We start from the raw sequence: 17785 nt of genomic DNA on the forward strand, positions 1-17785 counted from the left end.
AGAAAAGAGTCTGCTAACATTACTTGTGGGACTTTTCTACATATCTCCCAGGTGAGTGTGTAATTTCACTGATATCAGGAAAGAGATTCTGCTTAACCTGAACAGAGCCCTCTAGCACAGATGATCTGTTGTAATTGCAGGAAACCCAGGCTCTTGGAGTGTGCAATAAGGGAAAGCAGAGCAATGGGAAAGATTCCACGGCAAAGTTCAGCTTCCCCCAAGCAACCTGCAGAGAAGCCAGACACTGCAGAAACAGGACTTCTAAGGTGTCCTCTGATTGCATCACAGTAACAGCATGTTACAATGGTCAAGGGAAAGGGTGGCTAATTCCTGCATTTTGGAACCTTGTCGTAATACCCTATTTAATTCTTAATTAAGGACCTATGCACCGCCGTACCTTTTCAGAATGTCAGCAACAAGGAGCTGTCATATCTGGTTTGCATCGTAACTTGCTCACCCAGTTAGAGCACACACTTAAGGGGATTATTTTAAGATCAGATGCTGAGGGGTTTTTTTAAAACTCAATTTAGGTTTATTGATGTTGCAAGAAAAAGCATCTTTTTAAACATTACAATTACAGTCTGAAGTATAATTTCTCTTAAATAAGACAGCAATTGGGGTCACTTACAAGCTCTGTGGTGAAACAGCTTGCAAAGAAATTGTTGGGTTATCTGACAGCAGCAGCTGCCAGCTCAGTACATTATTTTATCAGTCATGGTGAGCTATCATGTGGGGAAAAGGGCCGATTCGGTAGCATACATATTTTCCCCCCATAAGTGACACTCATGCAGAGTATTTAATGGAAAAAGTTAGAAGCTGCTGTTTTACAATAACAGAAACAGCTATTGTGTGATTTACAGTTGGAAGTGGGCCAAATTCAAAGCCAAATTGCCACAGATAGTTCAGGAAGATGATTATATACAGAAATATTACATTCCATTTTTATTTTGTCCTGAAAACTTCTGGTTCACTGTAACCCTAAACAAATCTGGTAAGTCTTGGATGCTGAAATCCTGGGCTTGAAGGTTCTCCTGCCTGTGATTCTTTTGCTAATACAATTCTGTCAACTAATTTAAAATAAAAGACTTAGTCACACAGTGAAATTCTAAAGAGAAATCTGCAGGTTTTCTGTACGATTCCTCTCTGTAGAAACACCACCACCCCTCCCTCTGTACAGACAGTACTTTGAGTACCTGGAAACCTCGTTACTGTTTTGTGACTGTAAAAATCAGGGGGTTCCTTATGTAGCTATACCAAGTACAGTGCAGCGATTCAGACATTATTAAAAATCTGATGAATACTATCTTATTTGCAATATATATACAATTTTTCCCTCTGATATTAGGACTACATTTGTTCCCTTTATCACTCCTTTGAGCAATATATTTTATGTATTACTCTTTGTGCCATATGTGTATGGCAGCTGTTATATATAAGGTTAATATACAGTAGAGTTTATCTTCTTATAAACTAGGTAAAATAATACTTGTCTAAGGGTGCAGGCTTCATTAACATCTGTGAAGCACTTTTAGATCTTCAGCAGGATCTAAGTATTTTTACAGGTGTGATATCTGGCCACATTCTAGCAAATTACCATTGTGTATCATTGAGACACTTGGTGTTTATGTAGGAGAGAGATAAGAGCCATTTTGTAGAAATAAAATACTGATAAATCATGGAAAGGAATTCTCAGCTGGAGTGATTTTTTATTATTCCACCGCTTTTTTCCTTTAAAAAAAAAAAAAAATGTACATGCACACCTGTATGTGTATAATTAGAATAAATATACGTGTGTGTGTGGAGGGGGGGGTTGTGTGTTTTTTATTGGGGGCGTTGTTTTTATGTTCTAAGTACACTAGGTTTTGGTCTTAGTTGAAAGATAATAGCCTGACAGCTTTTTAGACTCAAATGCTTGCTTTACAATAAACTAAACTAATACCACCTAACTCTGATACAGTGCTTTTCATCAGCAGAGTTCAAAGTGCCTCACAATCCTTAGTGTATTTATCTTCATCACAACCCCCCCTCAGAGGCATGCCAGTGCTATTATCTCCCTTGTTCAGATGGGAACTAAGGCACAGAAAGGGTAAGTGACTTACCCAAGTCACAAATGGAGTCTGTGGCAGAGTAGGGACTGAATCTGGGTCTCCCAAAACCTAGGCTAGTGCTGAACCACTAGACCATCCTTCCTTTCTGATTCATAGAGCAAGTATACTATACAACAGGCAGTGGCAATGCAAGGTTCCCTCAAACACCCCACTGTGACTCAATTCTCACCTTGAAACACCACCTTTGTCATTGTGAAGGCATTAGGTCTCTATAGTCATTCCATCCATAGTTTTACAGCTATCGCTGCCAACAAAGGTGTCAATGGCAATGGTATTTTTTGAGATGGGGACACCTGTCCAGTAAAAAAACACCAGACTTATTTCACAAAAGCTACTAAGCAGCTGTCAGAAACATATGGCCTGATTTTCTTATTGGAATGTGATAGCGATTTTAGAGCTTAAGTTATAAAACACTCGATATATTTAAGCCATTACTGAAACAAGAAAATCACCTCTGAACTCTGCTATCTTGACAAATTAGTATGTCTCAGGTTTACACATGTGAACAGAGCAAGTAGGGAAATCATTACCCACTAAAGACAGGCTAGTGAAACTAACAAACAACTATCAGACAGAAGTACGCTTTCTTCGTTTCATTAAATGACAGACAAGCCAGCTCACTACGAATGGTGATTAGCAAGCTGAGGCTAGTCCAGACTGAAAGGTCAGCCTGGCCTCCCATTAAACAATGTAATTTATATTTCACCAGAATACAGACACACATTGCCTAGAGTATTGCTAATTTAGCTGAAGATGTCACAGCATCAACTCATCGTTCATTGTGATTGTCTCATGGGACTTTGGGTGTGTAGAATGCGATTGACTGCTCATGTTTTAAAAATGTATTATGCGGAAGTGATTTGTTTAGTTACGAAACATATTTTGCAGCATTCTTAATTATTTATTGAGGAAAGCAAACCTTGTCTCCCACTAATAAAAAAGGGTGGCAAGACTGTTAACAGGTAAAGTGATCTTAGATACTCAGAGAAGATAAAAACTTCTGAAAATTTTTAAAATATATAAGCTCACATTACCTATCGACAGTCTCCAACCCTTTTTACTAGCACAAAGCAATGCGTCTTTGATTACATAATCCAGAGGCCAGTTAGTGTAAACACAGGTGTAACATTCAGCATGTAGCCCACATTCTGTTGCTTTTTTCATAAGTGATCATTTGAATCCAAAATGCTCACCAAGGGCCAAATTTTACAAAAGGGGCCACTGATTCTGGGGTTTCCATTCTGCGGTGTCCAAGCTGAGACAACTTTGGTGATTCCCAGAAATGCTGAGCACCAGCAGCTCCCAACTGGAGTTGTGTGTGCTCAGCAACCACAAAAGAAACAAAATGTACCCAGCAGAGTTTAATCTACTACCTTGGAGAGGAACATAACAAAGGATACCAAGCAACAGTGTTGGGCTGGCTATTTTAATCCTGGCATAAGAAGAAGACAGTCGACAGCAGGGGTCCGTTGATTTTCTCCATTTGAGCCTCATGCTCAGATGCCATGGTGATGGGTGCCATATAAATTCGCATAATAATAATAATATTTTGAGGGTACACAAGAGCAAGCAGCTTTGTTTCCTATTTTACAGAGCTTAATCCAGACAAGAATTAACGGAAGAAAACTATTGTCTATCTCTAGTAGCCAAACCTTCCCATAAGCAAATCATTTTCTTTGGTGACCGCAGGAAAATACGTAATGCAATTTGCGTTAAATAGCAGAAAATGCAGCCATCATAATAGCATCTCCACTGTCCGATATTGCAAAGTCATTTAATGGTGCAGCAGTAATTTGCTGAGCATTTAGTACAAAATTGTAAGTTAATCAATTCGGAAAACGAATTTTGCAAAGATTTTTGAGGAAAAACCCTCCTCTATGCTTAAATATAGAAAATGTTAAAACCAAAGTCAACCCAATGATTTATGTGTGTGCACTCAACTCTAGGTCCCTTGGGTTATCAATGTGTACTCAAATCTATTATTACCATTGCTCACCATGGGAAAAAAGTAATTACATAAAAGAAAGTCTACCCTTTAGTGGGAGCAAAGATAAGTGCCACGCTCAGGAAAGAGGAAAATGCTGAGATTTCAGTTCGCTTGTTTTCCTTTGAAAGGAAGTTACAAAAACACCATTATATAAGCAGATGGAATAAACACATAGCAACCCTTAGAATAGGCACAAGTCAGCTGAATACAATGGTCCGTTTTTAAGGCTAAACAATGAGATTTATACTGCAGACATCTGTGTGGTACATTGGAGACTTTTGTTTAAGGGAGATGAAACCACTTTTAAGATCTACGTGTAAAGCCACAAAAAGCATCAGGTGAATAATATATTGAGCATGTTAATATACCACTGTTTAGAATACATGTCTTTCAAAGAATTCGATGGGACAGCTTATACAGAAAGTCCTTGAGCCTGAGAAATGGAGTTTGTATTGAATCCTGCCCCAGCTGGCATCAGACTCTGTACCTTTCACTGGAGACCCTCAAACCTATCATTGTTATTCATTACTTATACTGCCCTCATCAGGACGAGGGCCCTACTGTACTAGGTACACAAAGACATAGTGCCTGTCTCAAAAAGCTTGCAAACTAAGAAAACAGAAAACATAACAACATACAGAGGGCAGGTGAAATCTGGACATTAAACTTTGGTAGATTTCTTTTAATGAGTTAAGCAAAGGATTAAACCTCACAGCCCCACTGTGTGGAAGGTAAATATGAATACTCTCATTTTACAGACCACTAGACTGTGGCACAGAGAGGCTAAGTGACTTGCCAAGGGTCACACAGCAAATCAGTGATGAAGCCAGGAATAAACCCTCGTACCCTAACAAACGTTTTTCATTTGGCTTTTGGATTCAAGGGGTTCAGCGCTGTTCTTTCGGAAAAACCTTGTTTGCAGCCTTTGCCCTGGGGTTGTTCTGACTCCCTTTCAGCTGCCATATTTTTTATTTAAACAAAAAATCCAGGTGAGCAATTTCTAATTTGCCTGACAGAGACTGTTCAACAGAAGGTGAAGTCTAAGTGACAGAATGCCCTGGTAAACTCCACTCCAAGATTTCTGGTACATCAAACTTGAGCTCTCCTCAAGGAGGAGGAGGGGGTTCTCTTCATACTCTCTCTCTTGGATTAGTGCTTCCTCATCTCTCACTGGGAAGTGGGAGCCTGTAAATATTTTATTACAGGCTCTTCCATGTCTTCAGCCTAGAGTGGCCCTTCTCTAAAGCTGACTCTAGCAGATTGCGTCTGGAAAGTCATCAGCCCATGGAAACAGATGCAACTCTCACAAAGCCTCTCAGTCAAATTGAGAACTTATTTAAACTGTGGTTTAAAATCACAAGTTGGACGTAAAGAAGTTCGAAAGTGGGTTTTAATGACAAAGCAGTCTCACTCTGACTGATGGCATTTGGTGGATATGCAAAACTAGGCTGAGTTCCATGCAGGGGGTGGTTGTAGCAAAACAAGCGACTCAGGGGAGAGAATAGGATAAAATTGGCTCCCTGCTCCATTTGCTTGCTGTTATTTGACACTGAGGTTAGCATTCTACAAAACACAAGCATCAAGACTGCTGCTGTCGCCAAGGCCCTACAGACTACAAGACAAGACACAGAAAGATAAGAGGCCCTGGGAGAGCCAGAGGAAGGACTTTATGGTTTATCTCTTGATCCAGTACTTTTCTGTGTGTGCCATATGGACCTCAGGGAAGAAGTGGGTCTGTAGAAGAGATCAAAATAAGGAAGGGTTTTCCATGCACTAGGGCAGAATGGTACAAGGCATGAAGGCAAAGGGGGAGAAGGAAATTATGTAGTGTCAACCCTTCACACCCTCCCACCACTTTGAAGGAGCGTCTCAGTAATTCTACACTCACTAGACTGGGTACAAGTTGTTCTGCTTTACCTTTTACATCCATTTCAGGATTAGTTTGTACCTGATGTGGAATTTATGCTGCGGCTTACATCCTGACTGACTTTGGCCCGCTGCTCTTCGTGGCTGCCTACTCTGCGTGCTCCTGAGGTATAAAACCCAACGGGCAGACCTCCCCCGGGTGCTCTGCACTTTTGTTTCTCAACAGAGGCTGCAGATATGCCACAAACCCCGGAACATGACTGATGAGGAGTGCTTACATCTAATAACTGTCTCGGCATGGCTAGTTTCACATCATTTTTTTGCTTTGTTTACCTGTGTACCGTTAGGGGTTCCAAACCGCTTTGGTTGACAATACTGTCGTTCACATTTCCACTTCCACAACAAAAGTGACATGAGGACATTATAAACCCAAGCCTTTAACATTTTTAATAAAAATGACAATTAGATTGGCTCATGAGCAGCAGAGAAGCTATTTAGAGATACCCATTGTTCAGTTTCATCAGCGTCCCGAGTACACAGTAAAACTCTAATAGAGAAAAAAGTCATTTTTAAAATAAATGTCATCATTTTCTAAATGTGGGGGGTTTAATTGGCCTTTTAACACTCTCGCTTCCTTTATGGGGCCTATGTGGGAGTCTGTTCAGCTCTAGCTCCCCTCCATGCAGGTTTATCTTCATTCAGACAAGTATCAGACATAAGGAGTTTATTCTTCCCTTGTTGTGTGCACATAAGTTTCATTAAGCTTATTGAAAATTCTATGCATGCATAAAGAGGCCCCTTTAGAGCTTCAAAACAGACTTGTGAGATATACCAAAAACTAGTCTATTGTACATGGTTGGTATGTAGAGTAAGACAAAGTATAAAGCTGATACTGATGGGAATAAAGGTAGCAATCTAGTATAAACATTTTAGGTCCAACTCTTCTGCCCCTGCAAAGCTGAGGGGAACTGTATTCTTAGATGACAAGCTTTTTGGGACAGGGATTGTGACTTTATAGGAGATTATACAGCACATAACACTATCAGGCTCTAACCCTGCTGGGGGCTTCTAGACACTATTGCAGTATAAATGTTTAATAAGAGTAATACATAGTAATAATACTCTGCTTTAGATAAGGGAATTATCAGAGCAAGGAACAAAATTCTTATTGCTAAAGCCCACGTAAAGAAAAGATGACAGGACATTAGTTGGGAAAAGTGCCAGACTGGCTAAGAGTGTCAAGAGTGACTAATGATTTTTGGGTGTCCAGCCTGAGACACCCAAGAGGGGCCAGATTTCCCCAGTGTCCTGAGAATCCACTCTCGGTCTCAAATTGAGCACCCAAAATCACTAGTCACTTTGGAATAGTTTGGCCTCTAGTCCTATTTATCCACGCACATTCCAGTGCAAGATTGTCAAGATGGAGTAGGCTGGGAAAGACTGAATGGTCTGTCTTAATTACAATCATGTACCGTGAAACCCCCTACTTTAAAGGGCTAAACCCCATTAGTACCTTAGAAGTGAAAGGCTCCATATCCCATTATCACTCTCCTGCATTATCAAGCCCCCACGGCTTTAGGACTAAACTCAGAACTGGTATAAGCAATTGCAACTCCACAGTCTTCAGTAAGTAGTATCTGCTTCCATGAGAACTGAATTAGCCCTTAAGGTCCATCCAGAACAACATGAAGAGACTAAGCAAATATTTGTATTATTTAATAGAATGGCAGCTCCCCAAGGCTCCAATCAGGACCGGGAAGGCTCACAGTACTGGACATGCCCACAGACAGGAACTCCCCCTACCCCAAGCAGCTGACAGTCTAAGCAGACAAGAAACACGGGAAGGGGAGTGAGGGAGCCAATCAAATGGATATATTTTTAGGGACACTTGTTGGGGAGGTGCTAGTTTTCTAACTATATAGATAAATCAGGACTTTCCCCATCTGCACTCAGCCTAGCCACTAAACATTTGCTGATATCTTTAAGACATCATGGCAAAAGTGGGTTTTGAGAAGGGATATGACACAGGAGAGGGTAGCAGTGTAACTGATCATTGTCATGCATAAAGGGTGTCATCTGGAGACAGTGGGAAGGCAGTGGTGGACGGAGCAGACAAGTGGCAACTGAGGCTGGCATAATCAATAGAGCCCAGAGGATGAGGCAGCAACACAAGGAGAGAACAGATTGGTTAAGTAGGAAGGGACAGAATTAAGACAAGAAGCTTGAACCTGGGTAGATGGTAGAGGGGGAGTGAGAAGATGATCTCAGCCGTTGCATTTTGTGTGGGCCAGAGGAGGAAATGGAGGTGTGAGGGAAGCCAGAGAGGAGGAGGATGTTGTTAGTTGGAGTGTAAAGAAAATAAATCTCTCTTTGTTTTGCTGACCAGAACAAGGAGATGGGAGAGAAACACTGATAAACAAACCAACAATCTGTGCTAGCACCATTACAGGAGCAAACTGTACAGATTTTGCTTATACACAGTAATTTAAGATGCAAACAAAACATGAAAAACTAATCCAGAATTAACAATGGGCCAGATGGCAATGCTAGTTTGAAGCAATAAACATGAAAAACAGCTTCCTTCTGCTACTACTGATCAATTTCCCTATTTAATAATGTAATCAAAAAAGGCATGTTTCTGCTACCACACATATTCAGCAGTAGAGATGGGGTTTCTTTTTCTATTTTCTTCTTCTTTGCTTAATGCAGCAGCAAAATTTCAGAACTCATTTAAAACATGAGAACTCTTAGCCCTTAAAATGATAATTAAGATGAATACTTACCCTCAAAGGTTCAGATTTAAGCCTTGCTCCCAATTGCCAACAAAGCTGTAGTAAGTTAGCTGCCATCTGCAGTACCTTGATAGGAACACCTACCTTGCTGCTCCAGTGAATTTTGTTATTTAATGAATTTCTCTTTTAAAAAAAAAACAAGCTTTTTGATATCATTTACATTTGGAGCCAATTTAACAGCTGAGATGTAGTGTAAGTTCCTGTTACAATGCATCATACATTCCTTGCTCATCACAAAGCCAAGGACAGAGAATGAGAAGCTGAAGGGTGGAACCTGCCATCTGAAAAGTAAATGAATGCAGTACTTGGATTTTACCAAAAATACCCAATCGGGGAGCAGAAGTGACCAACAAAGCAGCTAGACATCTGTTTGGAGCTCTTGAATTGATGTCTTTTTTTGTTAGCTGTGTGAATTACTGTCTGAATGCAGGGTGCACCACGGTATGCTAGAATGGAGACTTCATTGGTGTTATTAAGGATACTATGGATTTGTTGGGCCTGGATGAGGCATCACAGCATCTGCTTATGTGAACATAAATGTAAGGCACTTCAGCATGTGCATTAACAGGTTATTGGTGAGTGCCTTGGATTCAGTGCAAGGCTGAAGGCAAAGTGCCTTCAAACACCCGATGAGTTTGCAGGTGCAGATGACAGTAAATGCACCTCCAAAAACCAAAATTACACTTACAAAATTGCAAGCACAAAAAGGGAGGCTTTGTGAAACCCACATCCAGTGAGGACCTGAAAACAAGGATGACCTACCCTACACATGAAGGGAAGCTAGTATAGAACTAATGGGCCAAATTCTGCAGTCAGATGCAGAGGCACCATTCCCACAAATATTAGTGGAAGCTAAGTGTGCACTTATGAGGGCAAAAGCTATCCAGAAACAGAAACTTACATACTCTCCCAGTATGGAATGGAATTACCTGATTCTCTTTGGTCTAGTCCCATACTATTCCACCTTCTTGTGATATCGATGTACAGAATATCCACGGAAGCCATTGAAAAATTGCTGTTACTCAGCTTGCAGTTCCTGTTAAATATAAACCAAATAAAGATCAAGAAAAAGTCTGATTACTTCCAAAGTTAGCCAAATGGTGGGAAGGCAATTGGGATAAAGAGTTTATTCAGGCCAGGTGGGCAACTATGAAGGCACACAGAGCTCAGCTGAAAGCCATGGCCACCTATCTTGCTGCAGATATCAATCAAACCAGCACTTGTTAAATATACATGGGCTATATAATAGAGAAAGTCCTGTATGTTCTCACTTACAACGTCACGTGTACAACCAGCCTTCCCATTTGTTCAGAGCACTCGGACACCAGCTCTGATAGGAACTAGCAGTGAGCAGATCCAGTATTGTGGATACTGCCACACCTCTAAGTAAGTTCTGAACATTCAATGTGTTCAACTTCATATCAATATCCTGAAAACAACAGGATTAACAAGCTGCTATATATGTTTTTCAATCAGTTGGATTTTGCAAGAAAAGTCTGAAGGAATGCCTAACATAGTGAATGCTAATGGGAAGGGGGTAGGTTTAGCAGATAAAATAAAAAAATAACAAGTTAAAATCACTTAGAAAAATTAGATGCCTGCAAGTCACCAGGGCCTGATGAAATGCATCCTAGAATACTCAAGGAGCTAATAGAGGAGGTATCTGAGCCTCTAGCTATTATCTTTGGAAAATCATGGGAGACGGGAGAGATTCCAGAAGACTGGAAAAGGTCAAATATAGTTCCCATCTATAAAAAGGGAAATAAAAACAACCCAGGAAACTACAGACCAGTTAGTTTAACTTCTGTGCCAGGGGAGATAATGAAGCAAGTAATTAAGGAAATCATCTGCAAACACTTGGAAGGTGGTAAGGTGATAGGGAACAGCCAGCATGGATTTGTAAAGAACAAATCGTGTCAAACCAATCTGATAGCTTTCTTTGATAGGATAACAAGTCTTGTGGATAAGGGAGAAGCTGTGGATGTGGTATACCTAGACTTTAGTAAGGCATTTGATATGGTCTCGCATGATATTCTTATCGATAAACTAGGCAAATACAACTTAGATGGGGCTACTATAAAGTGGGTGCACAACTGGCTGGATAACCGTACTCAGAGAGTACTGGAATCCTGCTGGAAAGGCATAACAAGTGGGGTTCCACCGGGGTCTATTTTGGGACCGGCTCTGTTCAATATCTTCATTAACGACTTAGATATTGGCATAGAAAGTACGCTTATTAAGTTTACAGATGATACCAAACTGGGAGGGATTGCAACTGCTTTGGAGGACAGGGTCATAATTCAAAATGATCTGGACAAGTTGGAGAAATGGTCTGAGGTAAACAGGATGAAGTTTAATAAAGACAAATGCAAAGTGCTCCACTTAGGAAGGAAATATCAGTTTCACACATACAGAATGGGAAGAGACTGTCTAGGAAGGAGTATGGCAGAAAGGGATCTAGGGGTTATAGTGGACCACAAGCTAAATATGAGTCAATAGTGTGATGCTGTTGCAAAAAAAGCAAACGTGATTCTGGGATGTATTAACAGGTGTGTTGTGAGCAAGACACGAGAAGTCATTCTTCCGCTCTACTCTGCGCTGGTTAGGCTTCAACTGGAGTATTGTGTCCAGTTCTGGGCACCGCATTTCAAGAAAGATGTGGAGAAACTGGAGAGGGTCCAGAGAAGAGCAACAAGAATGATGAAAGGTCTTGAGAACATGACCTATGAAGGAAGGCTGAAAGAATTGGGTTTGTTTAGTTTGGAAAAGAAAGACTGAAAGGGGACATGATAGCAGTTTTCAGGTATCTAAAAGGGTGTCATAAGGAGGAGGGAGAAAACTTGTTCATCTTAGTCTCTAAGGATAGAACAAGAAGCAATGGGCTTAAACTGCAGCAAGGGAGGTTTAGGTTGGACATTAGGAAAAAGTTCCTCACTATCAGGGTGGTTAAACACTGGAATAAATTGCCTAAGGAGGTTGTGGAATCTCCATCTCTGGAGATATTTAAGAGTAGGTTAGATAAATGTCTATCAGAGATGGTCTAGACAGTATTTGGTCCTGCCATGAGGGCAGGGGACTGGACTCGATGACCTCTCGAGGTCCCTTCCAGTCCTAGAATCTATGAATCTATGAATAACCAAAAAAATCCACTTACTATTTCTCATAAAAAATATGGCTTGACCAATTGTTACAAACTGCTACCCCTTAAAACAGGGGTGGGCAAACTACGGCCTGCTGGCCACGTCCAGCCCATCAGACCTTTTAATCTGGCCCTCGAGTTCCCGCCAGGGAGCAGGGTTGGGGGATTTCTGTGCAGATCTTGGAAGCAGGGGCACGTCCCCACTCCAGTTCCTACATGTAGGGGCAACCAGGGAGCTCCGCATGCTGCCTCCACTCCAAGCACCTCCCCCACCCCGCAGCTCCTATTGGCTGGGAATCGCGGCCAATGGGAGCTGCAGGGGCGGCACCTGCAGACGGGGCAGTGCCTGCAGACAGGGCAGCGCGGAGAGCCGCCTGGCCACGCTGCAGTGTAGGACATGGCGCTGCTTCCGGGAGCAGCTTGAGGTAAGCTGCATCCCTGATCCTGCCCCGCACCCCAACCCCCTGCCCCAGCCCTGATCCCCCTCCCAACCTCCGAATCCCTCAGTCCCAGCCTAGAACACCCTCCTGCAATCAAAACCATTCATCCCCAGCCCCACTCCAGAGCCCGCATCCCCAGCCAGAGCCCTCACCCCCTCCTGCATCCCAACCCCCAATTTCGGAAGCATTCATGGCCCGCCATACAATTTCCATACCCAGATGTGGCCCTCAGGCCAAAAAGTTTGCCCACCCCTGCTTTAAAACAAACAAAAGGAAGTATTGTTTCTCACAATGCACAGTCAACTCTGGAACTCCTTGCCAGAGGATGTTGTGAAGGCCAAGACTATAACAGGGTTCAAAAAAGAACTAGATAAACTCATGGAGGATAGGTCCATCAATGGCTATTAGCCAGGATGGACAGGGATGGTGTCCCTAGCCTCTGTTTGCCAGAAGCTGGGAATGACAAAAGGGGATGGATCACTTGATTACCTGTTCTGTTCATTCCCTCTGGGGCACCTGGCATTGGCCACAGTTGGAAGACAAGATACTCGGCTAGATGGACCTTTGGTCTGACCCAATATGGCCACTCTTATGTTCTACCCTCCTGGAGTTATTATTATGAGTCTATCACTGAATGATACTCACTGATCCATTTGAAATACCTGTATAAAGCTACATGCAGTATCTAAGGGTATGTCTACACTACGAAATTAGTTCGAATTTATAGAAGCCTGTTTTATTGAAATCGGTTGTATACAGCCGATTGTGTATGTCCACACAATAAAATGCTCTAGGTGCTCTAGTCGGCAGACCGCGTCCACAGTACGAGGCTAGCGTCGACTTCCGGAGCATTGCACTATGGGTAGCTATCCCACAGCTATCCCACAGTTCCCGCAGTCTCCGCCGCCCCTTGGAATTCTGGGTTGAGATCCCAATGCCCGGATGATGCAAAACAAAAATGTCGCGGGCGGTTCTGGGTACATGTCGTCAGGCCCCTCCCTCCCCCGTCACAGCAACGGCAGACAATAGATTCGCGCCTTTTTATCTGGGTTACCTGGGTTACCTGTGCAGACAACATGGAGCCCGCTCAGCACAGCTGAGCTCACCGTCACCATATGTCCTCTTGGTGCCGGCAGACGTGGGACTGCATTGCTACACAGCAGCAGCTGCTAACTGCCTTTTGGCGGTAGACGGTGCAGTAGACTGGTAGCCTTCATCGGCGATCTGGGTGCTGGCAGCCGTGGGGCTTGCCTTTTGGCAGTAAATGGTGTATTATGACTGTTAGCCGGCCTATTACAAGTCGGGTCATCGCACGTTAGCAGAGTCTTCCCTGAGCAGCAGCTCGTGCAATAGGCCTGAAGACCATCGTCATACACCGCCCCGTATTTGCTGCCAAGCACCCAGAAAGATGCCGAGGGCTATCAGTCACGCTGCACCGTCGTCTTAAGATGTAAAAAAATAGATTTTCTCTGTATTCATTTGCTTCCCCCTCCCTCCGTCAAATCAACGGCCTGCTAAACCCAGGGTTTTCAGTTTAATCTTTGGGGGGGACCAGTCTGTGACAGTTGTTTGTGTCTCTCCCTGATGCACAGCCACCGTTCTTTATTTTAATTCCCTGTGCCTGTACGCCATGTCGTCACTCGGCCCCCCTCCCTCCTTCCCCTAGGCCGTCAGATACTACGTTTGCGCCACAGCTCGAGCCGAGAAGCGGTTCGCGCCTTTTCTTTGAATTCTGGGTTGAGATCCCAATGCCCGGATGATGCAAAACAGTGTCGCGGGCGGTTCTGGGTACATGTCGTCAGGCCCCTCCCCCCTCGTCACAGCAACGGCAGACAATAGATTCGCGCCTTTTTACCTGGGTTACCTGTGCAGACAACATACCACGGCAAGCATGGAGCCCGCTCAGCTCAGCTGAGCTCACCGTCACCATATGTCCTCTGGGTGCCGGCAGACGTGGGACTGCATTGCTACACAGCAGCAGCTGCTAACTGCCTTTTGGCGGTAGACGGTGTAGCATGAGTGATAGCCGTGGGGCTGGCAGCCGTAGTGCTGCATTGCACCAGCCCCTTCCAGGCGATGGTATATTATGACTGGTACCCGTCATCATCATACTGGTATGGCTGTCAATCATGGCCACCTGGGCAGACATGCTACTGTTTTGATGATGACGGTTACCAGTCATAATATACTATTTTCTGCCAATTGCCCAATATTGTCTGCTAAGCACCCAGAAGAGGCCGAGGGCGATGCTGGGTGCTGGCGGACGTGGGGCTGGCAGACGTGGGGCTGCATTGCTACACAGCAGCAGCCCCTTGCCTTTTGGCAGATGATGGTATATTATGATTGGTACCCGTCATCGTCATACTGGTATGGCTGTCACTCATGCTGCAGCGTCGGCTGCCACCTTAAGATGTAAAAAATAGATTTGTTCTGTGTTCATTTGCTTCCCCTTCCTCCGTGAAATCAACGGCCTGCTAAGCCCAGGGTTTCCAGTTTAATCTTTGGGGGGGACCATTCTGTGTGACAGTTGTTTGTGTTTCTCCCTGTTCCTGTACCTGTACGCCATGTCGTCACTCGGCCCTCCCTCCCTCCCTCCCGCCCTCCTTCTCCTGGTCCATCAGATACTACTTTCGCGCCTTTTTTCTGACCAGGCGCCATAGCTAGCACTGGGATCATGGAGCCCGCTCAGATCACCGCGGCAATTATGAGCACTATGAACACCACGCGCATTGTCCTGGAGTATATGCAGAGCCAGAACATGCCAAGGCGAAACCCGGACCAGGCGAGGAGGCGATTGCAGCGCGGCGACGAGAGTGATGAGGAAATTGACATGGACATAGACCTCTCACAAGGCACAGGCCCCAGCAATGTGGAAATCATGGTGTCACTGGGGCAGGTTGATACCGTGGAACGCCGATTCTGGGCCCGGGAAACAAGCACAGACTGGTGGGACCGCATCGTGCTGCAGGTATGGGACGATTCCCAGTGGCTGCGAAACTTTCGCATGCGTAAGGGCACTTTCATGGAACTTTGTGACTTGCTTTCCCCTGCCCTGAAACGCCAGGATACCAAGATGAGAGCAGCCCTCACAGTTGAGAAGCGAGTGGCGATAGCCCTGTGGAAGCTTGCAACGCCAGACAGCTACCGGTCAGTCGGGAATCAATTTGGAGTGGGCAAATCTACGGTGGGGGCTGCTGTGATCCAATTTGCCAGGGCAATGAAAGACCTGGTGATAGCAAGGGTAGTGACTCTGGGCAACGTGCAGTCAATAGTGGATGGTTTTGCTGAAATGGGATTCCCAAACTGTGGCGGGGCCATAGACGGAACCCATATCCCTATCTTGTCACCGGAGCACCAAGCCACCGACTACGTAAACCGCAAGGGGTACTTTTCAATGCTGCTGCAAGCCCTGGTGGATCACAAGGGACGTTTCACCAACATCAACGTGGGATGGCCGGGAAAGGTACATGATGCTCGCGTCTTCAGGAACTCTGCTCTGTTTCGAAAGCTGGAGGAAGGGACTTTCTTCCCGGACCAGAAAGTGACCATTGGGGATGTTGAAATGCCTATCGTGATCCTTGGGGACCCAGCCTACCCCTTAATGCCATGGCTCATGAAGCCATACACAGGCAGCCTGGACAGTAGTCAGGACCTGTTCAACTACAGGCTGAGCAAGTGCCGAATGGTGGTGGAATGTGCATTTGGACGTTTAAAAGCGCGCTGGCGCAGCTTACTGACTCGCTCAGACCTCAGCGAAAAGAATATCCCCATTGTTATTGCTGCTTGCTGTGCGCTCCACAATATCTGTGAGAGTAAGGGGGAGACCTTTATGGCGGGGTGGGAGGTTGAGGCAACTCGCCTGGCCGCTGATTACGCGCAGCCAGACACCAGGGCGGTTAGAGGAGCACAGCAGGGCGCGGTGCGCATCAGAGAAGCTTTGAAAACGAGTTTTGTGACTGGCCAGGCTACTGTGTGAAACTTCTGTTTGTTTCTCCTTGATGAACCCTCCAACCCCCCCCCCCGACCCGGTTCACTCTACTTCCCTGTAAACCAACCACCCCACCCCACCCTCCCCTCCCGCTTGCAGAGGCAATAAAGTCATTGTTTTTTCACATTCATGTATTCTTTATTAGTTCCTTACAGAGGTAGGGGGATAATTGCCAAGGTAGCTGGGATGGGTGGGGGAGGAGGGATGGAAAAGGACACACTGCATTTTAAAACTTTAACTCTTATTGAAGCCCAGCCTTCTGATGCTTGGGCGATCATCTGGGGTGGAGTGACTGGGTGGACGAGGGCCCCCCCACCGTGTTCTTGGGCGTCTGGGTGAGGAGGCTATGGAACTTGGGGAGGAGGGCTGTTGGTTACACAGGGGCTGTAGCGGCGGTCTCTGCTCCTGCTGCCTTTCCTGCAACTCAACCATACGCTCGAGCATATCACTTTGATGCTCCAGCAGACGGAGCATTGCCTCTTGCCGTCTGTCTGCAAGCTGACGCCACCTATCGTCTTCAGCCCGCCACCTCTCCTCTCGTTCATATTGGGCTTTTCTCATCTCCGACATTGACTGCCTCCACGCATTCTGCTGTGCTCTATCAGCCTGGGCGGACATCTGCAGCTCCGTGAACATCTCGTCCCTCGTCCTACGTTTTCTCTTTCTAATGTTCACGAGCCTCTGCGAAGGAGAAACATTTGCAGCTGGCGGAGGAGAAGGGAGAGGTGGTTAAAAAAGACACATTTTAGAGAACAATGGGTACACTCTTTCATTACAAGGTCGCATATTTCGGCTTGCAGGCAGCCATCGTAGGCCACAGTGTTTTGGCTTTTTTAACCTTCTTAACATGCGGGAAAGGTTGCAAACAGCAGCGCATTTCCCATATCAAGGATGAATTGGGTTGTCCATTTAAAATGGGGTTTCAATGTAAAAGGAGGGGGCTGCGGTTTCCCGGTTAACATGCGGCACAAACACAAGTAAACCACCCCCCCCACACACACACACACGATTCTCTGGGATGATCACTTCACCCCTCCCCCCCACCGCGTGGTTAACAGCGGGGAACATTTCTGGTCAGAATAGCAGGAACGGGCGCCTCTGAATGTCCCCCTTAATAAAATCACCCCATTTCAACCAGGAGAGCTTTCTGGAGATGTCCCTGGAGGATTTCCGCTCCATCCCCATACACGTTAACAGACTTGCTTGCTTTTTTTTTGGAATGTTTACAAATATTTACAAAGTTACACTCACCAGAGGTCTCCTGTGTGCCCTGAGGGTCTTGGGTGAGTTCGGGGGTTACTGGTTCCAGGTCCAGTGTCACAAACATATCCTGGCTGTTGGGGAAACCGGTTTCTCCGCTTCCTTGCTGCTGTGAGCTACCTACAGTACCTCCATCGTCATCTTCCTCGTTCCCCGAACCGTCTTCCCTGTGTGTTTCTCCAGTGAGAGAGTCATAGCACACGGT

At 44.9% G+C, this 17785-nt stretch overlaps 1 protein-coding gene across 7 annotated transcripts in view; it reads right to left on the reverse strand.

The window, feature by feature from the left end:
- TTLL11 (tubulin tyrosine ligase like 11) overlaps positions 1-17785 on the reverse strand; it is a 124500-nt gene that overhangs the window by 13534 nt on the left and 93181 nt on the right. For 6 of the 7 annotated variants that reach the window (XM_034793341.1, XM_034793345.1, XM_034793339.1 and 3 more), the window contains one exon: positions 9683-9789. In XM_034793341.1, coding sequence (XP_034649232.1) covers positions 9683-9789 — 107 coding nt within the window. Of the gene's footprint in view, positions 1-2277; positions 2402-9682; positions 9790-17785 lie in introns of all 7 variants that reach the window. The other variant, XM_034793340.1, reaches the window with a different exon arrangement.

Source organism: Trachemys scripta, chromosome 17, assembly GCF_013100865.1.
Source record: "Trachemys scripta elegans isolate TJP31775 chromosome 17, CAS_Tse_1.0, whole genome shotgun sequence".
In the NCBI taxonomy this organism is placed as follows: domain Eukaryota; kingdom Metazoa; phylum Chordata; order Testudines; family Emydidae; genus Trachemys; species Trachemys scripta.